At 41.7% G+C, this 22,844-nt stretch overlaps 1 protein-coding gene across 2 annotated transcripts in view; it reads right to left on the reverse strand.

Moving 5' to 3' along the window:
* Positions 1-22,844, reverse strand: part of Drosha (drosha ribonuclease III) — a 129,922-nt gene that overhangs the window by 97,618 nt on the left and 9,460 nt on the right. For both annotated transcript variants that reach the window (XM_070040962.1, XM_070040961.1), the window contains exons 5-10: positions 20,325-20,417; positions 14,628-14,738; positions 14,179-14,410; positions 10,014-10,155; positions 7,159-7,313; positions 3,208-3,288 (exon numbers count right to left, since the gene is read on the reverse strand). In XM_070040962.1, coding sequence (XP_069897063.1) covers positions 3,208-3,288; positions 7,159-7,313; positions 10,014-10,155; positions 14,179-14,410; positions 14,628-14,738; positions 20,325-20,417 — 814 coding nt within the window. The remainder of the gene's footprint in view (positions 1-3,207; positions 3,289-7,158; positions 7,314-10,013; positions 10,156-14,178; positions 14,411-14,627; positions 14,739-20,324; positions 20,418-22,844) is intronic.

The following is a 22,844-nucleotide window of genomic DNA, read 5'->3' on the forward strand; positions in this document are numbered from 1 at the left end:
TTACTTGTTACACAGTATTAAGGGCTACTTTTGGCTACATTTACAAATTTAACAAATGGAATACTTAGTAAAGTAAGGAAATTAATCACAGAAATTACAGCATTGGGTTTCTATGAACACCAAAAACAGTGAAAGGAATAAACATGCAAGGCAAAAAGAAGGGGGCAGAAATGAAGAAAGCATGAGAGGTGGCAGAATAAAATATGTCTTGAGCCTAAAAAGGGAAAAGGAGAAGTCCCTACTAGGTGGCAATCACTCACCTGAGTGATGGAGAAGTTCCAGAAGTGTCATTGCAGATGGTGGAGGAAAGACATGAGTGTATTACAATATGGTAGCATCTATTGCTAGAAAATATACCACATAATCACCAGAAGCCTCACCAAAAGACATACTAGAGGGAGGCATTGCAATGCTAAAATCAGTGGAGGTCTCCTCTGCAGGCCAGGGCTGCCCATAGGATGAGAGAGTGGTCAGAGAGCAGAACTTGTCAATAGCAATAACAATAACAGAATCCTGAAACCAGAAGCCAGGCTTCTCAACTGCTAGAAGCCATGATACATAATTATCATTGTCACCAGTAAGGGCAAAGTGGCAGCCACGGGAGCCTAAAGCCAGCTATGGAAGCAATCAGCAGAACATGGTGTCCTTGAACACAAAATAGAAGAGCCACCACAGGGTATCATTCAGCTCACACTAACAGAGGAAATCCAGATGGACAGCCAAGAGAAGAAAGCAGGTCACTCTAGTAAAGTCATACTATACCTTGCCCAGGGGCCAAGTTTTTTGGACCAAAAAGCATTGGCTGAAGAGATACCAGATCCTAGAAAGAAGCATGCTGTAATACTGCAATAAGCAAAGATAGTGATGCCTTCCTCAAAGGGGCCTACAGCTATTGACCCAAGAAACCCAGATACCCAGAAAGTTCAAGGAATATTGAAATCAGGATCTGAATAATCACATGGAAAGTGGATATGCCCATTTCCAGGGTAGCACAAAGGCTGCCAACATCAGGTAGGTCCAAGTAATAAAGACCTCAGTAGTTCCCAGCTGAAGGGCAAGCATTCCTGCTGCTGCAACCCAACAACTCAGCAGACACTATGATGATGGGAGAAAAGATGCTGAGATGAAAATCAAAGTGATGTTCCCTAAGGTTCTGGAGCAAGTCCAGACCCTGCCATCTACACTGAGTGAGATCTGTGCCTGAAAGAACACTACAAGGGACATCAAGTAAACACATGACCAGAGTGTTTTCAATCCCAAGAAATTAAGCTGAGTGGCACAGGCAGCCATCCATCATGAGATGGGGTGGCACATCAGAGTCAAGCCCATAATAGGAACTAGGCACGAACAAGCTGCTTGGGAAGGTGACCCACATCCCCAGGGCTGCACCCCTGTCCCACCAACCCCTCAGCTGACGGTTAAGGAAGTAGCAATCAAGGTAGAAAAGCAAACCTTGGTGTGCAAACAGGTATGGGGTATACACCGAAAAGGAATTAAACTACGGCTCAATCTGGGATGGCTCTGAAAGACCACTCTGAGAGAAAATGCTCCCCTTAGGCAGTCTCTGGCAGGTTACCTGGTCATGCGTTTCATGTGGAAAGAGATGGGGTCTGAAGTTAGAACTCAGAGCATGTGGTCATGCCACATGGTCAGGGAACCAGAAGGAAGAAGACTGGAAGGTCAGGAATGAGAAAGTCCTGGGTTTGTGACTTGTAAATAGACAGGCAACACAAATGGCATCTCTGTCAGTATGGCGTCCAAGACAAAGCAGCCACTGTCCTCAGCCACCCCGACAGTGGATAGGATAGGAGCACAGGTTAGAAATGAGGGCTTCCCATGAGCTCAGCAGCACAGACCTCACGTACCAGTTAACCACCACTGCCAAACATCGAACTGGCCAACTACAATGAGCCACGTGTGCTCCCCAAAATGGCGCCATTCCTTCAAGAGACCAATCAGACACATGAATACCTACACTCCTATCATCTGTACATGGATGGATAAACCTCGACTGAGTTTGCGCACAGGTGTTGCGCTGGCACTGGCCCGCCTTGCGCCTCTCTCCTCGGCTGTGGGGAAAGTGTCAACCTGTAGCCTACAGCTGTCCACTCCTCAGCGAGGCTCCTTCAGGGCCAGCCTCAGCTGCACATTCCTGTCTTTCAATGTCACGCCATGCCCTTCCCAGGGAAGGTTGCTCCGGGGACTGAGGGAAATAGGAATATGAAGGCCATTCCAGTCCAACATAATAAGGTAATTCCAATAAGCCCAGGCTTGATCAGGCCTATATCCCAGCTGGACTCTTCCATATGCTCGGCCCTGCCTCTGTTCCCTTCCTGCCACAAGTGTGGATTCCTAACCAGTGTCTCAGAGCTCCCAACTAAGCCACGTGCCTTCATCCACAATGCCCTGCTGCCCTTGCCAGTTTTGAAAGGCAGATGCGATAAAAATGAGGCAAATATGTCCCATTAGCAGGTATTGTCAGTCTTTGCTTCAACTTCCATTATGCATCCAACAAATTTTACACGGAATGGATTTAAATATTCCCTGTTTAAACACAATGCCCTGAATCCTAAGGTGATATTTGTGGGACAAATAAGAAATATCAAATTGAGAGACAATGAGGGGGGGAATAAAATGAAAGAAACCAATCAAAGTTACAGATGCTCTAGTTATTCAGCTAAGCGTAAAGTGTCCCCAGCAAGCCACAGGGCTGGGGGAGGTGGGGGAGAGGAGGGGAGGGGTGTTCCTGGGCTGGTCACAGTTTGATGGAGTGAAGAATAACAAGGACAGAAATCCTGACATGCTCTCTTGAAGGGGAAGCGCCAACAAGCAATCATGGGGGTATGGACCCCAAGAATGATGAGATCACGAGCCTCACAACACATTAAAAAGATCATTTCTCTAGGGTAATTTACAACCAGTTATGATGAAAATAGTTACTGTAATGTGTACAGCTTTAGGATACTTAATAAATCATTAATTTGCCAGGTTTAAATAACGTGCCTTTCACAAACCTTTAAAGTTTCCTTGATCATTAATATTCCACACTCTACCCTCAAAACTCAAATATTTGTCTTCTGCAATTATCAAAAACAAAGACTGGATTAGTGAATACAAATAGACTGCTTTGATGGCATGACTGGAAAAAAAGAAAAAAAAATAGCACCAGCATCTGTCTACTGCTAGCTCATACCCCAAACCAGTTACCTCTTCTCCGGGATAAATGCTGTGCCGAATTCCTGTGCGTCTCGCTTTGGCGCTGCATTTGCACAGAGGTCCATCATTCATCTGTCGGAAACAGAATGGAATTCGTTTTTATTGGGGGGAGCATCCACGCCATGCACGATGCTGCCTCAGAAGCCACGGGGTTTAATGTCATGAGAAGTGAGGCTCTGCAAAGGCTGTCATAGTGAGAAGATTAAACGGATGTTCTAGTCCCAATAAAGCTGCAACCTGTCTATATTGCCTGATAAAGTGAACCGGGTGACAACATTGGACTCCCAAGTTATCTGTGCAGCCAAGCAGGAAATATCAATGTCAGCACCCTGTCTGCTCCCATCTCCTCTTGCCTTTCTTTGGGACACTTTTTGTTTTTCTTATTTCAGGAAAAATGACTTACAAAAAAAAAAAAAGGATACTTTATATCCTGTATGAGGTATACAGAATGCTCAGGAGACGATCTTCAGATTCTTTTAAAAAGAAAATCTCAAATGTACCTCTGAAAGCAGAAAGGGGAAATAAAACCTACTAGGAACAACATCATCACATCAGACTACATCTTCTTTTTTTTTTTTTTTTTTTTTTTTTGGTCCGGTTGTGGGGCCTGAACTCTGGGCCTGGGCACTGTCCCTCAACTCTTCAGCTCAAGGCTTGTGCTCTACCACTTGAGCCACAGCGCCACTCCCGGCTTTTTTCTTTTTGTTTATTGGGTGCTGAGGAATCGAACCCAGGGCCTCATGCATGCAAGGCAAGCGCTCTACCACTGAGCCACCTTCCCAGCCCCAAGACTACATCTTCTTTAACCTGAATTAATTTTACTATCTTGAGCCCCAGACACCTTGAGTCAATTAGGATGTCTCACAGACAGAACTGAGTTCTAGGGCTGGGAAGGTGGCTCAGTGGTAGAGCACTTGCCTTGCATGCCTGAGGCCCTGGGTTCGATTCCCCAGCACCACATAAGCAAAAAGAAAAAAAGCCAGAAGTGGCGCTATGGCTCAAGTGGTAGAGCACTAGCCTTGAGCTGAAGAGCTGAGGGACAGCGCCCAGGCCCAGAGTTCAGGCCCCACAACCGGACCCAAAAAAAAAAGAACTGAGTTCTAAGCATGGGTAGGATAAATAGCACAAGGTTTGTGAACTCTGAGGACATGAACTCTGGATAGGAGAACACAAAGATATGCTTGGTACTTCCAAAGAAAAAGAAAATCCATCTACGTGGATGTACCACAGTACTGTAGTTGTCATGAGTGGGTCAGGAAAGGCTTCTTAATGGAGAAACATAAAGAGCCAGAAAAAGCACCCCCTCAAAAAAAAAGAAAGGAGCTGGGCATCAGTGGCTCATACCTGTAATCCTAGCTACTCAGGAGGCTGAGATCTGAGGATCACAGTTCAAAGCCAGCCCAGGTAGGAAAGTCCGTGAGACCTTTTTATCTCCAATAAACCACTAGAAAACCAGGAGTGGCACTGTGTCTCAAGTGGTAGAGCGCTTGTCTTGAGCTGAAGAGTGCAGGCACAGTGCCCAAGCCCTGAGTTCAAACCCCATGGTCGACAAAAAAAAAAAAAAGGAAGGCAGGAAGCCATATTATACCAGATCATTTACGTAAGTTGAAAGACCAAAGGAGAACCAAATCAAAATCTAGAGTTTTAAAAAACAACTTTAGCCATTTATCCAACATCAACATACTGGACAGGAGTGGACCTTCTTTTTCTTATCATCCTCTAAATAATACACTGTAACAACTACTTATATTAGGCATTAGAAACCATCTAGAGATGATTTTAAGTGTAGGAAAAGGTATGTGTATATTATATGCAAATATTATAGTAAAGGGACTCTAACAGTAATAGACATTCCTATTGAATCAATCACTTTGGACACCAAGGGATGCTGATACAGACTTAAACATATTTGTGTCTTAATATATCCAATTAAAATATAAATGAAAAGAATCTAAAAAAGAAAGTCTTTGAAAAGAAACAGTAAAGTGGGCTGGGAATGTGGCTTAGGGGTAGAGTGCTTGCCTTGCATGCATGAAGCCCTGGGTTCAATTCCTCAGGACCACATACACAGAAAAAGCTGAAAGTGGTACTGTGGCTCAAGCGGTAGAGGGCTAGCCTTGAGCAAAAGGAGCTCAGGGACAGCACCCAGGCCCAGAGTTTAAGCCAGCACTGGGAAAAAAAAAAAAAAAAAAAAAAAGGAAAGAAAGAATAAAGTGAAAAGCTTTAACTTTCTTTAACCTTTTGGGAAATCTAAGGTGCCAAATGGTATGGCAGAAAAATAACATTATTATCTAAAACATATTGTTATGATATTATCTAAAGTAACAGCTGGTGGCAAATAACAGATGTAATAAACTTCCATCAAAAATCATAACACTCTCCTAAGGCTGGTCATAACTTCTAGTGATTAAAAAAAAAAAAATGTAGAGATCTCAGAGTGCTCTCTGATTTCCAGGGGAGCAGACAGCCTACATGTTTGCCTTTTACCAAGGTCTGGGCTCCTACAGCCTTTTATAATCAGCTACACAGAGACCAGAAACCCAAATAAAATAAGCAGAATAGTGAACCAATATAGACACTCTAGTCAATCACTGAAAATCCACAGAAATTGAGATGGATGCTTCTAAACCAGAAAAAAATGACAGCCAATGATAAAGACTTAAATGGGGAAAGGATTGTTATGGAAGATTTTTTTTTTAAATGCTCCAAAATTAGATTGAGACAAAGGTTGTGTAACTCAGGCAGTTCAAAACACTGGATTGTAAACCTACGAGTAAATTCTATTGTGTAAATTATAATTCAACAAGTTTGCAAACATTTTCATTCAATTCCAACCCACTATAAGCCACATTTTTGTCATTCATTCTGAATTAATCCTATCAAAAAATATTTAAATAGCTAGCATCTAAGAACCAGAAGAGCATTCTTAACTAACACAGAAGTTATTCCCAAAATACGTTAAATTACAAAACATTTAGGCAAAAAAAAAATTAGGTTTTATATTGTTCTTAATCATCTCACATACATACCTTTCTATGTACTACATATTTATAAAACACAAATCCTTTATAAAGATACGGTTTGTGTGTGTGCCAGTGACTTGAACTTATGCACGCACTTGGCTTTCTTGCTCAGAGCCACTGCCAAACCACTTGACCCAGGCCTCCAATCCAGAATTTTGCTGGTTAATTAGAGATGAAATCTCAATAGGCCAGCTTCAAACCTCAATCCTCACATCTCAGCCTCCTTAGTAACTGAGATGACAAGTGTGAACCCCTAGTGCCCAGCCTAAAGAGTTGGGCACAGTGACACTCATTTTTAATCCCAACTCTCTGGATGCTGAGACAGGAAGATCACAAGTCTGAGGCTAGCCTGGGCTAGCCTGTCTCAGAACAGAGAGAGAGGAAAAGAGAAAGGGAAAAGAGAAGAAAGGAAAAAGGATGTTTCATTTCCAAAGAAACTAGTAACTGAAAATAAAAATGGCTGAAGTCATCAGCTCAAACCGGCCTGGCAAGGAAGAAAATTTGGAAGAGCTCGTACCTGTGACCAGTTAAGAAAAATGGAATTTTATAGGACAATTTTGTTTACTCTTTCATAGCAAGATCCCTTCCAGGTGAACTGCTTTTCAAAAGACCTACAAGTTCCCTGACCCCCTCATCCTACCATCCATCTCTACCTTAATGATGCAGCACCATTATCATGCTCCCCAACAGAGAATTTACCAACATCATCAACCATGATTCAAGGATCGGCTGCTCAGATGCTTATGCTTTGCTGCTGAGCTCTGAAGCCCAAAAGAAATAAGTCCTACAAAAATGACACACAACCCTCTGAGTACAATTCCATTTCAGTACTGGCCAACATGCATCTTCTGAGCCCAGAGCCATAAATGTGATGTGTGGGTTCACAACCTTCCTAGCAAGAGCATAAAAATACTCGTACCTGGCCTGGGTCGTTGTACCACAGTTCATCATGAAGTCGGTCGGGGTGGGCCTTTTTGCGCTTAATTTCTGCGATGACATCAAACACCTCAGAGTCTGAGCTGCTAGAGCAGGTGCTGTCCTCGTCAGACTCACATTCTGAATCGCTGGCGCTCTCTAACACAGGGTGGAGAAAGCACAGAAGTTGCAGAAATCAATCAAATGGTTTTTGTGCAGACTTCCAAATGACCTGAGCCTCTACGCCTAAGCAACTATCTGAGGGACAGCTCTATAACCCACTGCTAAGCAATGCCATGAGAAAAACATAGATACATAGCATGTAATGCTAAGTCATAATGTAACTGGGTAAACAAAATTATTTTTTTTTTACAAAAAAAACCAAGACCTAATAAGTGGATAAATTAACATAGTAATGGAGATTCATACTTTAAAAACTATGTCAAGGGGCTGGGAATGTGGCTTAGTAGTAGAGTGCTTGCCTAGCATGCATGAAGCCCTGGGTTTGGCCCTGGGTTCGATTCCTCAGTACCACATAAACAGAAAAAGCCAGAAGTAACATCGTGGCTCAAGTGGTAGAGTGCTAACCTTGAGTAAAAGGTACAGTGCTCAGGGCCTGAGCTCAAGCCGCCCCAGGACGGGCAAAAAACAATAACAAAAACAAGTATTTCAATGCTGGTGGCTACTTAGGAGGCTGAGATTTTAAGATTTGGGTTCAAAACCAGACTAAGCAAGAAATTCTGTAAGACTATCTCTAATTAACCACCCAAAAGCCAGAAGTGTAGCTGTGACTCAAGTGGTAGATCACTAGCCTTGAGGGAAAAAACTAAGAGACAGCATACAGGGGCCTGAGGTACTGGCATACATGTGCACACAAGAAACAACTTCACAGATACAGTACATGTGAGTCAGCCATGAAAGGAGAAGAAGAATGGAGAAGAGCCCTGCAGGTAGAACACGAAGGGAAAGAGCTCTCCGGCTATAGCAACAGCTCCACAGAACCCTGAGAGGTTAGGGATTGAGAGCACTGCAAATGCCAGACTGAGCCCACAAATGCAACACTGACAATCTTACATTGCTTTACCTAAGTAGCAGCAATAAAAGATTTTAGTCCTAGAAAGCGAATGCATAGAAAGACAGAATTATACAAATTCCGTGAAATATAAGAAGTACAATAAAGTAGTATAATAAAGTACAATAAAGTGACCCGGGCCACAGTGGCTCACACCTATAATCCTAACTACTCAGGAGGCTGAGATCTGAGGATTGTGGTTCAAAGCCACCCTGAGCAATAAAGTCTGTGAGACTCTTATCCCCAATTAACCAACAGAAAATCAGAAGTGGCACTGTGGCTCAAAGTGGTAGAGTACCATCCTTGAGAGCAAAAGCTCAGGGACAGTGCCCAAGCCCTAAATTGAAGCCCCATAGATCCCGGGAGGAGGGCGGGGGGGGGAGGGGAGGGGGGAGACAAACATTGCATGATTCCACTTACTAAAAACTGTCAAATTTAGGGACAGAAAGTGGTAGTCACTGTTAGGGCTGGAGGAATGGGCTTTCTGCAGAGACACTGCTACTTAAGTCCAAAGTTTCAGTTACATAAGAAGAGAGATCTGGAAATAGGTTGCCAACAATGTGAATGTACTTAACTGGCCAGTTAAAAATAGTTAAGATAAAAATGTTTGTTGTGTGTATTTTGCCATGATTTTTTAAAGTTAGAAATTAAGATTAATCCTACAGAAGAAAAATCAATTGTAGCAGTAGCAGAATAATAAAATACAAAATCAGAGCTCTGTGTATGTGTACTACATGACATACACACTATTGTCATCCCCATTTACCAGGAAAAACTAAAGAACAGAGTGATTAAATGATTTGCCCCAAGTCTTGTGCCCAGGCCACTTAAAAAGTGTGTGGAGCAGGGGCTGGGAAGGTGGCTCAGTGGTAGAGCGCTTGCCTTGCATGCCTGAGGCCCTGGGTTTGATTCTCCCCAGCACCACATAAGCAAAAAGGAAAAAAGCCGGAAGTGGCACTGTGGATCAAGTGGTACAGCGCTAGCCTTGAGCTGAAGAGCTAAGGGACAGCGCCCAGGCCCAGAGTTCAGGCCCCACGACCGGACGAAAAAAAAAAAAAAAAAAAAAAAAAAAAAAAGTGTGTGGAGCAGAGATTCTGAGTCAGGCCACTGGGCTTTGGAGTCAGTACTTCTATCTATGTGGGTACAGACTTTAATAGCAGACACAATAAAGGAGGGCAGACAAGAGCCAGGAGGAACAGGTAAGGATAGCACATGGAAGGTCTCATGTGCGCACAGCTTTCTGTTAGGTCTGGGGATACAAAGTAGAAAAAAAAAAAGCATCTCCATCCTCAAAGTTGCCACCATCTATTTGGACCCACAGAACTGATGAAATGAAAATGGGTAGAAACTGTCTACATGAGCAGAGAGAAGCCTTCCAACAGAGGTGGGCCACAGTTACTGTTTCTTCATCAAACCAGGAGCACCTGACAAAAGAAGACTGGCAGGGAAAGGCCACCAGCCCATCTTCAGGCCTGAGCCTAGGACTGGAGACTGGACTCTGGACCCTGGACCCTGACCCCTTCCCATACAAAGACTGCCCAGCTTGGCAGGAAACAACACTGTGCTAGCAAGTCTTAGAAATGAGACTTCTCACAGTCTGATGAACAGAAATTTGGGAAAAATAGTATAAGAAAGAAGGAAGGATGATTCCATTGCTGTGTAGGTTTGCTGACTATAACTAAATGAGAAGAAAAAGAGAAGATTTCAGTTTAGGGATGCTTCCAAAAGGGCTAGGATTAAGCAATAATAGAAGCACAAAGTCTTGGCCTAATGGCTCTTCCACTCACCTAAATCTTCATCTAGCTTCGTCTTCGGAGGCTCCCACGGAGGCCTAGCAGCCTTGGCCTTTTCTTGTCTGCTCCCCAATTCTTCTTCAAATTTGTCGTACAAGTCTCGGAGCCTACTTGTTCCAACTACAGTAGAATCTCCCTTTGCAGAATAAAAGATCAAAAGGAGGAACTATATAAATATTGACCACATCAGAGACGGATATTATAATTTATCAAAGAATTTTTAACAGCAAGATACCATTTTTCAACTCCCAACTGAACAAGCACTAAAAACAAAATGCCCAATGCTGGCAATGATCTTCTAAATCAAACACACTTGGATGGCTGATAGTCTTCACATAAGCATACTTGGCTGTCGTTTAGGAATATTACTCATTCATCTATGCCCCTTGACCCTGGCCTTCAGGAAAAAAAAAAAAATAGTCAATAAATCTTCCCCTCCCACCTTCTCACCACAAACTACTAGATGAAGTTCTTCATTCTACCTATTCTCTCCCAGAATATATCACTTTAAATGCCCATCTTCAAGTTGGTAATATCAAAATGCAAAAAGCAGAACTTACAACTATTAAAACAGAACAAAGGCAAATCATAACATCTACTACCCAAAAGTAGAGCTAATTGCTTTTTCTCAAGGCCATGATAGTTCTGACATTCCATAACACCATGTCTGTGCCAGAGGGGGAAAAAAAAACACAGATAGATGTTCAGGCCATGAAGCTTATTAGCCTCCCTTCTAACAATATGTCTGTAACTATGTAAGACTAACGCAGCTTTACAAGTTTAAACCCTCCGCACTCAATTCCTTAGTTTTTGTTGTTTGATGAATGCCAGCCAGGCCTAGTAATTCAGGCCTGTAATCCCAGCTACACAGGAAGCATAGGTAGCAGAGTGACAGCCCATTGCCTTACATGGGAGAAAGGGCTTGAGCTAGGAAGGTTATAGAATTTGAGATGGAGAAATCATCTTGGATTACAAGTGGACCCCATAAGAGCAGAGAACCTCTGCCAACAGGAGTCAACTGGGAGAAAGGGCTTGAGCTAGGAAGGTTATAGAATTTGAGATGGAGAAATCATCTTGGATTACAAGTGGACCCCATAAGAGCAGAGAACCTCTGCCAACAGGAGTCAACAATGCCACAGAAGAGGCTGGCAGGAGGTATTCAAGACATGAGAGGAACTTGAACTGCACTGCTGGCCTTGAAGATGGAAGGGATCCACAAGCAAAGAAATTCAGGTAGCTTCCAGGACAGCAAGCAAGGAAACAAGAACCTCTGTCCTACAGCCCCATTGAACCTAACTGTGCCATCTGAATGAGCAAGACAATTGATTTTTCTCCACAGCTACAGAAGGGAACACAGCCCTGCCAACACCATGATTTAGCCAGTGAGCCCCCAAATTGGACTTATGACCTCCGGTGCTGTGTAAAGAGAAATGTGTGATGTTTGAAACCATTCAACACAGGGAATTTTGTAACAGCAAGGAAAACAAATTTCTGAAGCAGACAACAGCCTGGCAAAGAGATAGAAAGGGTAGCCTGGGCACCGTTGTAGTGGAAGGCTTCCCATCATGCCCTCACAATTCCTGGGTGCACACAGGTGTGTAAGATGGGCTGTCCAGGTGCTCATCATCCTGCTATCATCGAGGCTGCTCAGGAGGCAGCAGAGCCTGGCCATCCCTGAGCCACGGAGCAAACACTGGCCATGGCTTTCCTCCACACGCCTGTTCCAAGACAAGTAAACTTGGCTCATTTAAGACACATTTAAGCCAGGTATCATGACTCACAGCAGCATACCAGACAGAATGCATTTTTGCCAGGGATGTTTGAGGATTAACTAAGGTAATAAGAGACACATGGAGTACAGAACTTAGCTCAAGAGCTTTCCTTTCACTGCAGCATGTGACCTATGACTTAAAAGCCTGTTCTGATTCATCAAACAAAATATCCCCACTAGTAGGGATTTCTCAGGCTTTCTTCTTACAAAAGGAAGGAGTTCTCCTTTCAAGTTCAGACAAAGAAGCCACGAAAGGTCCTTCACTTAAGATATTTTGAACTTTAAAAACGCAAAAGCAATGCACATTCCACAGAAACTATACTTCACGTTTTGGATTTGGATGTTTTTATTCTCAAGTCTGCACTGTGCTATGACACGGTCCTGCACTGCTGTTGGCCACATCATCACGAGGGGACACAGCAACACTGTGAGGTACTGTGCCATCAGCACAGGTGGAGTCACGCATCCAGTGTATTATATGGGACATTCATTCTGCATTACAGAGTGCTTTTTTTCCCCCAGCTACAGGCTAATTTAAGTGTTCGAGCATATTTAAGGTGGGATGGGCTTATCCATAACACTTGTTATTACGTATTAAGTGCATTTGGGACTTAAGATACGTTAGATTAATAAGTGATTCACTATATTACCCCATCATAAGTCAAAGAACACCTATATGTTTACAAAACTGTGAACAACATAACCCAGTCCTCTTATCCCTAACTTCTTATGCCCCAAATCTGTACATAGTCATTCCTCACTCTCATATTCATCTCACATATGTTATGTATCTACCTTGTGATCAACAGGCCCATATTAAGAGGAGGGATTGAAGGCATAAAGCCTACAGATAAAAAAGAAAGAGATGAGAGTGTGATGGAAAGGAAAATAAGGGTGGAAGAAAGAAAAGCAAAGTGAAGTATCTGTATGGCAATGACTTGGCTACAGAACTGCATGGGACCTGTGTCCAGCAGCATGTGAACACAGCGACTTCTCCACACTCAGCAAAAGCAACCACAGTTCCCCTTCTCCACGTCAGCCAAGAAACAAAGGAAACTTAATCTAGCTGATGATCTTGCGTGTGTGTGTATGTGTGTGTGCTGGTCCTGGGGCTTAACGCTTAGGACTTCGTCACTATTTCTGAGCTTTTGGCTAGAACTCTACCACTTGATCCACAGCTCCTCTTTAGGTTATTGGTGGTTAACTGGACATAAGAGTCTCACAGACTTTCTTGCTTGGGCTAGCTTTAAGCCATAATCTTCAGATCTCAGCCTCCTGAGTAGCTAGGATTACAGGAGTGAGCCACTAGCACCCATCAGCTGAACTCTTTCTTGCTCAATGATGTGCTTTAAAAAGACAAACTTGGGCTGAGAAGGTGGCTCAGTGGTAGAGTGCTTGCGTTGCATGCATGAGGTCCTCGGTTCAATTCCTCAGCATCATATAAGCAGAAAAGGCTGGAAGTGGTGCTGTGGCTCGAGTGGTAGTGCGCTAGCCTTAAGCTGAAGAGCTCAGGGACAGCACCTAGGACCAGAGTTCAAGACCCAAGACTGACAAAAATAAAAATAAAAAATAGGGCTGGGAAAGTGGCTCAGTGGTAGAATGCTTGCCTTGCATGCACGAGGCCTTGGGTTCGATTCCTCAGCACCACATAAGCAGAAAAAGCCAGAAGTGGTGTTATGGCTCGAGTGGTAGAGCACTAGCCTTGAGCTGAAGAGGTGAGGGACAGTGCCCAGAACCAGAGTTCAGGCCCCATGACTGGCCAAAACAAAAAAATAAAATGAATAAATAAAATAAAAAATAAAAATAAAGACAAATTCAGAAGTTGGAGGCATGGTTCAGTTGTTAGAGTACCAGCCCATGAGCAAAAGCATCAGGTACTGAATTCAAGTCCTAGTCTCAAACTGAAAAAAAAAAAAAAAAAGACAAACAGATTCTTCCTTATTTCCCATTTAGGGAGAAAAACACATACACATAATAAACACCACAAAACTGGCTGAATTAGTCACAGGTGAGACCTTAGGAAATCCCCATATCAAAACTATCAGTGTCCAAAAACATGTAGAATAGGTATTTATTTAACCTATTGCATGCTTGGCCTTCGTTTTTTGTTTGTTTTATAACAGCCTACATCTGTAGTAGTGATCCCTCCCTTTCTCTCCCTCCCTTCCTCCCTCCCTCCAGTCCCCCAGTGACATATAGCAACCTCTGAAGGTTGTTTTGGTTGTCATCACAGAAAGTGCAACTAGCATCTAATGGGCAGACACATAGATGCTATGCAAGATGCTACAATACACAGGGAAGCCCCACAAAGAACTAGCTGGCCCAAAATGCCAGGAGTGCTAGGAAGAGAAGCCCTGGTCTACAGCTTCGCTCCTCTTTCAGACCTACCACCTGATCCATGGGGTCGCTGGAGTAGTAGTTTTCTGAATGGGTGCATCGAATCCACACAGGTTTAAGGAGCTCCTCTTCTTCCTCCTCGTTTTTGTCAGGCAGCATCTCCTCTGATTCCTTCTCCTTGATGGAGGTATAGTTCTTTTCTTTGCCAGAACTCTGGCTGTCACTCCATCTGTCTTTTTCTTCCTCCCAACGAGCTCTCTTCTTCTCCCTGCTGGGGGACCGACTTGAAAGCAAATGAAGAAAGTGAGTTGTTAGTTAGCCATGCTCTTCCCTTCATAAACTATCTGGTGCACTCTTTTCATCTAAGAGAGATGCCATGCCATCTGTGACACTTACGTTTATTAAACCAATGATTCCCCAAGACTAGTCTGCTAGCATCAGATTCTCAAGTTTACTTTTGTAAAAAACTATGAATTCCTTGACCCTACAGATCTACTTACTGATTGACAACCTCTGTGGCTGGGGCCCAAGAATCTGTATTTTTAATAGTCTCTCCAGGTAATTCTGGTGTGCATCCTGTAGGTTCAGCGACACCCGCTAAGCTGTAACTCCTAGAAGAGAAAGATATTTGGGAAATATTTAGAAATCAACCTGTGTAGACAATTGCAGCAATGAGAATTCCAGTCTCAAATCTTTCTCGTCTAGCAGTGGAGCAGCAGCAGCTCCCCTAACCATCTTTTTGGAACTCCAGGCTTGAGTATGACCACATAGTGAAGCAAAATTTGGGCTGATTTCAATCCCTACAAATACTAACACTAATAAGAAAGATGAACCAACTCTGTCTCCTTGAAGTCTTGGAGCTTGAAGTATGCCAAGTATGCAAATATACACATTTTAACAACAAAAATGGAATTCAAACCTGCCTTTCCCCTTTCCTGATCAACAAGAGTAGGAATGCCTTTCCCTTCCAATGCATCTACACCTGAACACTTTTTAACAGTTACTCATTATCCTTTTGAGGTACATAATTAATAAATCTAATGATAGTCATTGAGCTAACATTTTTTCCCAGCTGTAGTTCCCCCAAATTCTACCATAACACAATTGTGTTTTTGAGCTTGTCAAATGACCTCCCTTTTAAAGACCTCTCTAGATAGGCAGCACCTGTTTAGACCACTTGCACGCTCCAAGCCCACCCATCCTATTGATAAGGTGTTTTTTTTTAATCCTTGCCATGATAAAAAAAAAATGTACTTAAACTGGAATTTTTAAATCACTTTTAAAATTATTACATTTTTCTCACTTCCTTTGTGAATATCTTGTAATATGTTATGCTAATTTTTTTGTCAGTTATGGGGCTTGAACTCAGGGCCTGGGCACCGTCCTTAAGCCTCTCTGCTCAAGGCTAGCACTCTACCCCTGGCCACAGAGCCATTTCCAGTTTTTAAGTGGTTAATCAGAGATAAGAGTCTCACAGGGACTTTTCTGCCTGAACTAGCTTTGAACAGCGATCCTCAGATCTCAACTTTCTGAGTAGCTAAGATTACAGGCGTGAGCCACTGGTACTGGGCTCTAAGTCAATACATTTTTTTAATTAGAACAGTAGTCTTTTTGATTCATTGGGAGTTTTTGTTTTTTAAATTCATTTTTAGAGGGTACTGAATTTAAGGCCTTGCACTTGCTAAGCAAGTATCTAACTACTTGAGCCATGCCTCAGACCTGAAGAGTTTTTAATTAAGGTAATTCTTCTGGCTGGGTGCCATGGCTCACCTCTGTAACCTCAGTGTCTGGGAGGTAGGATTGAAAGGAGCATAGCTCACTTTTAGCCCAGGGTAAAATTAGGAAGGCTCCATCTCAATGATAAATCAGGCACGGTGGCAGATGCCATATGCGCAGGAGGCATAGGTAAGAACACTGTGATCCAAGACTAGTTCAGGCCAAAAACATGAGAGCCTATCTGAAAAATAAAGCAAAGAGGGGCTGAAGGTGGAGGCTCAAGTGGTAAAGCACTTGCCTAGCAAACATATTCAAACTCTAATACCACAAAAAAACAAAAAAGGTCATTATTTTGCCCTAAGTATTATAACCTTATGTTTTTCTTAAAATATTGCCTGTTTATATCTACATACAACTTTTTGTGTGTGTGCCAGTCCTGGGGCTTGGGTTTAGGGCCTGGATGCTGTCCCTGAGCTTTTGTGATCAAGGCTAGAACTCTACCAAGTGAGCCACAAATCCACTTCTGGCTAGTTTTGGGTACTTAATTGGAGATAAGAGGCTCACAAACTTTCCTGTCCAGGCTGGCTTCAAACCGAAATCCTTAGATCTCAGCCTCCTGAGTAACTAGGATAACATGTGTGAGCCCCTGACAGCTGGTTACATACAATTTTTTTTTAGAGATTTTTTTATGTATACTTTCAGCCTTACCGTTTTACTTAGAAATTCCTTCTCATCTAAAGACCAAATAGTTTATGTGTTCTTACTTTTTACACTAAATGTTTTACTATATCTCTCCATAATTTAGGGCAGAAATCTAACTGCTGTTATTTCCTTAAGTGGCTTGCCAACTACCAGTGTTTCCTCTGATCTGAAAATGCAGCTTTCTTGCCCTAGGGGATCATGGGATATCTGTAGTCCTGTCCTTCCTTCACCTCCTTTATCCTCTGCTACATCCTTTGAGTTTTCTTCCCACTGGTCCTAAGTATTTCCTACATTTATTACATGATATTTTAGTTCATTTAATTGTGGTAGTGAATGTATTTTGTTTTCCCTGGTATTTAAGACAGCTGTTAAAATACTGAGGGCAGCTCTTAGCTCCTAGAGACTGTTTTGGTTTTGCGGTTGTTTGTTTGTGTTCCTGACACATTTTCACACTGAATCAATATGACCCCCATAAGGAAGACACTAATACTTCCTATAAAGGTGGAAACACTTTTGGAAACTAATAACTTACCCAATATCGCAGTTAAATGATAATATGTTTGACCCAACATTCTGCCATGTTCAAAAAAACAAAAAAACCCACCAAATACTCAGCTACTATTATTAGTTCGACAGCAAGAAATACAAGCAAAACACATCCTCACTCCAAGTGTTCTATATGACAAATAGTCACAGTTATCTGCTGTGAGCATCTATAGGTATTCATTTTTTAACACCTTCAAAGAGGCATTTTAAAACCGGAACAAAGGTCACAGGACCTCCCACACACACACACACACACACACACACACACACACACACACACACAAGAAGACCACCGAGAGTCAGTCTCTACAGCTGTTTATTTAAACGGGCTGCAGCTCGGGCCTCGTCCTACACTCCGAGACAGCGGAGCCCAGGAGGAGAGCCCCAAGCTAAGGATTTGCAGGTCTTATAAAGGCACACAATCAGGTGGTTTAGCACCACGTGTTGCTCTGCTCTGAAACAAGCAACAAATGGTCACTGCCTCAAATACTCTAACATTTCAAAACCTTCTTTTCTTAGGGCTCTCAGACACTCCAAAATTCAAACTCCAAACTCTAAACTGTTTCTTCTTAATAATGTGCTCTATTGCAAGCTGTGATAACTTTTCTTCCTTTACAACATGTGCACCTCTCTTTTTTTCTTCATCTGCTCCATCATTAGAACTCACGGAATGCAAGTGTTCTTCCTCTGAAAGTTTCAAGGCACTGGAGAAGCCTCTGGAGCAAGATTTCTATCACTTACTCACCCATTAAAAATCACCAAGCTCGAGCAGGTCCTCAGTGATGCCCAGCACAGTGTCCTGGCATCTCTCCTGCTGCCTCCCCTCTTCCAGCCCTTTTCTCACTCTGGCTCAATCTTACCTAACCCATGGCATTTAGTGTTTCTATTTGGAGGCTCTTTCCTCAACTTTATACTTGGATGTCCAACTAACTACTGAACAAATTCATTTGGTTGTCTCCGATTGTCTAGATCCACATCATCCAAACTGTATTCATCTTTCTGCCTTTCTTAGAGTCCCCATCCACTATGGAACATGATGAGATCATAGGTGATCACCCCCACATTTCTCCCCTTGCCCTAACACAACTGATTAGTTATTGAGGCCTATGGCTGGAGTCATACTCTACCTTTCTCCATTACCACTGCCATTACCTTGGTCTAGGCCAGTCACTTGTCAAGTGAATTACTACAGAAGCCTTCAAAACTAATTTCTGAGCTGGGCACTGGTGGCTCCTATCTGTAATCCTAGCTACTCAAAGCCAGCCCAGGCAGAAAAGTCCCTGTGAGACTCTCATCTCTAATTAACCACTCAAAAACTGGCAATGGCATTGTGGCTCAAGTGGTAGAGCGCAAAGAGGCTCAGGGACAGCGCCCAAGCCCTGAGGTTCAAGCCTTACAACCAACAAAACAAAAACCAACAACAGAAAGAGAAAAAAAACCTAACTTCCAAACCTCTAGGCTTGATCCTCTCAGAGAAAACCTTACATGGGCTCTACTCTTTTTCCCTCATGCCCCATTCCCTATGCTTTGCTGCACTATCAGTAATATGTCAACTTCACCAGAACTACTGTACATTGGGCTAGTCACTGCTAGGTTCCCAGAGTAACATATGACCATCCCTATCAAAAGCTCTGAACTTGCTTTTCCTTTAAGGTGAGAGTAACATATCACTCCCACCAGTACCATATCTGGGATACACCAGGACACCAGGTTTTAATTAGTTTGTAGGTGACAAAGGCAGGCAATAGAGACTCCTTGTCTTAGTCTTTGTTCTAATTTTGAAAGCCTATGGGTTTCAACATTAAATCGGAATCTTTTTTAAATCCTAGTTTACTGAATGAAGTATATACTCATAAATGAATGTTGGTTCTATCTTAAATGCCTAGTAGGCACATTTTAAGATAATTTTATAGCTTAAACACCAAGACTTAAAACTTTCTACTATCCCATTTAGCCATGGATTGGTATAAATCTTGGGAGTCAGCTCCTGGTTACTGTAACACCTTTCTGAAAACAACTTGCTAATATTCTATCCAGTTCTTTTATACCCCATATTCCCAAGAAACATTGTCCTGTGGCTTTCTTTCCCTTGGTTGGGTCTTTTTGCTACACAACCATGAGCTGAGTTTTCCTTCCACTTTTTTCAGCGTTCTAGAACAGTTGGAAATATTTCTAGAAGTGTTAGAAATTTGACTTTTTCTATTTTTCCATGATTAGCCTGTTATGGTTTTCTTCTTCTTGGGTGAAATTTGCAATTTTGTTTTCCTAGAAACCAAATCCATCTCGTTCATGCATGTACCTTTTAATAAAATATCTGTTCTTATAACATTTTACAATTTTTAAATCTCCTCAATTCCCAGAGTATACTGGATCCTACCTAAAGTTGTATATAATTCTCTTTTCTTCAGGTTCCACTATAAGTTGTATGATCTTTCAAAGGCTCATTTATTTCAAAGGGTTGCTTATATACAAATATGACTGTGTTCCTCATGGTTCTATTTCATTATTTTGTATTTAAATTGTCTTTTCTGTTTTTCCTCACACTCTACCAATTTCCAAAGCCAACTGGCAGCTTAACAACAGTTGCCGTTTCTTTGGTGCTCACAGCTAGGCCTAGTTCTAAGTGTTTAATCTGTATTAATCTCAGTAAGCCTTTGCCATTAAAAAGGGAAATATAACAAAACTGATTGTGAAGCCAAAGAAACTAAGACTTAGAAAGAAAAGCTAATGATTGGCCCTAAATCAATCAGATTCCAGAATGCTAGCCCTCGCTGCCATGACATAAGACCATCCAATTGCCTTCTGGATGTAGAACTGGTGTTTCAGGTGAAAGCAATCTGGCTGTCCTTTTCCTAAAAAAAGTCCATCTGTAGCTAGGCTCTTTTTCCCTCTCCCCCAAAAAACAAGTAAATTGAAGGATAGAATTACAAATTTCCCAAGTTTAAAAAAAAATACCTGGAATGATACGTGGTCAGATAAATGTCTACCCCAGTGGAGATATATGGAGATTTCCCTAGTACACAATCAACCTATCTGGAAATCAAGTCTATCTGCACATTAAAAAAAAAAAAAAAATCTAATGCAGAACTGGCTGCTTTACCTTTCCTCAGGTCATCCTGGCCATACTCAGAGCACATAGAAGACTTGGCATAGAAGACTTGACTACACAAACACAAAATCTGAATCTCAAGAGATAATCCTACAGCTTCTTCCAGCGTCAAGTCCTTGCTTACCTTCCAGACCTCTTATACTCTTTTTTGTAGGACCTTTCCAGAGATGGTGATCTTCGGTTGTCCCGGTGCCTGTGTCTCTCCCGTTCCCGCTCTCTTAAAGAAATTAATACACAGAGCTGTTAGCAACAGAAAGACTCAAAAATACCATGTCTTCACTAAGTTTACTTTCTAAATAAATGGACCATATCTAAGGATTTTTAAGGCAATACTGATTCTGGGGTCTTTTATGCTTCCTTAATTTATCAGAGAAAAAGGAAAGAAGCTGGGTACTAGTCCTAGCTACTCAGGAGGCTGAGATCTGAGGATCATAGTTCAAAGCCAGCCCAGGCAGAAAAGGCCATGCGATCTAGTTCCAATAACTATGAACCATCAAAGAAAACCAGATATGGAGCGGTAGCTCAAGCAGTAGAGTGCTAGCCTTGAACAAAGACGCTCAGGGATAAAACTCAAGATCCAGGACCAGTACCAACAAAAAGGGAGGCTCTCTGTAGAAGTTCACTTGACAATTGTTCATGTTTTCTTTGAAGAAATTATGCTTTAAACTAAGTAATAAAGGAATTTTTATCATATTCTTGTAATTAGCAAATTCTTGCTTATTTAAAGGGCTCTCCTATTGATTTCTATGCATCTATGAAATAAATACAGAATAAAACATTTATAGTAAAGATTAGGATAAGGTTCTATTTTAAAAAAAAAAAAAAAAAGTAGTAAGGGGATGGGCACCAGTGGCTCATGTCTGTAATCCTAGCTACTCAGGAGGCTGAGATCTGAGGAGCAAGGTTAAAACCAGCTCAAGCAGGAAAGTCCATGAGACTCTGATCTCCAATTGACCACCAAGAAACCAAAGTGGAGCTGTGGCTCAAAGTGGTAGAGTACTAGTGTTGAACACGAAAGTTGAGGGACAGTGGGCAGGCCCTGAGTTCAACCTACACAACTAACCAAAATAAAGAGCACTGAATCCTTCTCTTACACAGTGTAGTTCTAAGCTACGATTAATAACCTGCCATAACACAGTCAACTGACTGCTGTTTCTTTTTTTTTACTTTTTATTTACTTTTTATTTTGAGTTTCATTCTTTTAAGTAAACATAAACAGTATAATCATTTTTTAAGAAAATACCATAAATGTAGACACTGGGTTTACATACCATAAATATAAAATGAGGATTTTTTTTTCTGAATGAGGAATTTTTTAAACCACCCAATGCAAAACTGGAATACAATAATTTCTGAGTCTATTTAATAAGTACAGTGAAGATCTAGGGAAAAGTCTGAATTCATGAATCTGAATCAGAAGTTCAAAACTAAGGAAGTAACCCGCCCCCCATTTACAACAAATACATCCATCCAGACCACAGGCTGAGCATCCCTTAGCTAAAATGCTAGAACCAGAAATGTTTGAGGTTTGGGGGTTTTCTGGATTTTGGCATATTTACACAAATCTTACCAGTTGAATATCTGAAATATGAAATATTTCGAATTCCAAAAATTTTTGACCGTGACATACAGCTCTCAAATAGCTTTCTATTTTGGAGCACTTTGAATTAGATTATCAGATGAGATACCATCAATGAAAGACAATAAAATGTCTGAACTCAAAAGCATCCCCAAACTTACATCCAAATGGAAAAAATGTTAATATGGTGCAATCAAAACTGCAGTAATTGCTTAGAAATTAAGACTCAAAATTATTTCTCACTTGGAGATTCCCCCATTCTCAAGAAAGATTCCTTTTAACAATACATAACTTTCTGGTGCACACCACCTGTCCAAAATAAAACACACAACTTGGAGACCACATTCTCTGACTGATGAGTTTCTAAGACAATAGTTTCCACTTAGGTAGTAATCTCTATTCTAGAGATTTAAGTGGATGATAGCATGTGTCAAAACTATAACATAATTTATAATGACATAGCTGCTAAAAGATAACTGCCTATATTTCAAAAAAAAGAATACATGGAGGATAATTTTAAGTTTTGATGCTTTTTAACAGCTAGCCAATAGGATTTTATTTTTTTAAATGTATTTTTTTTAATGTCAATATTGGGACTAGAATTTGGCCAGGGCAGTGTCACTGAGATTTTTTTTGTGCTCAGGGCTTGCACTCTACTTCATGAACCATAGCTCCACTTGCAGATTTTTTGTGCTAATTAGAGATCAGAGTTTTACAGACTTTCCTGCCCTAGCTGGCTTTGAACTGCAATCCTCAGATCTCAGTCTCCTGAGTAGCTAGAATTACTTGTGTAAGCCACTGTTGCCTGGCAAGAATACTTTTAATGATTGTTCCTCTAATGGGCAGAAGTTTAAAGTCCAATTTGGACACTAGTAACACTGTGAGTCCGTTTCAAGCATTAAGCGCAGAACGTTAGTTCTATGCGCTTACTGTTAACAGGTCATCCATGGGGACTCCTATAAGGTAGTACTATTCAGCTGGGGAAAGCCCACAGCATGCTTCCTCGCCACTGCAGAGCAGAATGCACAGGGTATACACCGACAGCTATTTCCTTTCCCATCTCCT

Source organism: Dipodomys merriami, unplaced genomic scaffold (assembly GCF_024711535.1).
Source record: "Dipodomys merriami isolate MVZ:Mamm:240054 unplaced genomic scaffold, mDipMer1.0.p SCAF_30, whole genome shotgun sequence".
Taxonomy (NCBI): Eukaryota; Metazoa; Chordata; class Mammalia; order Rodentia; family Heteromyidae; genus Dipodomys; species Dipodomys merriami.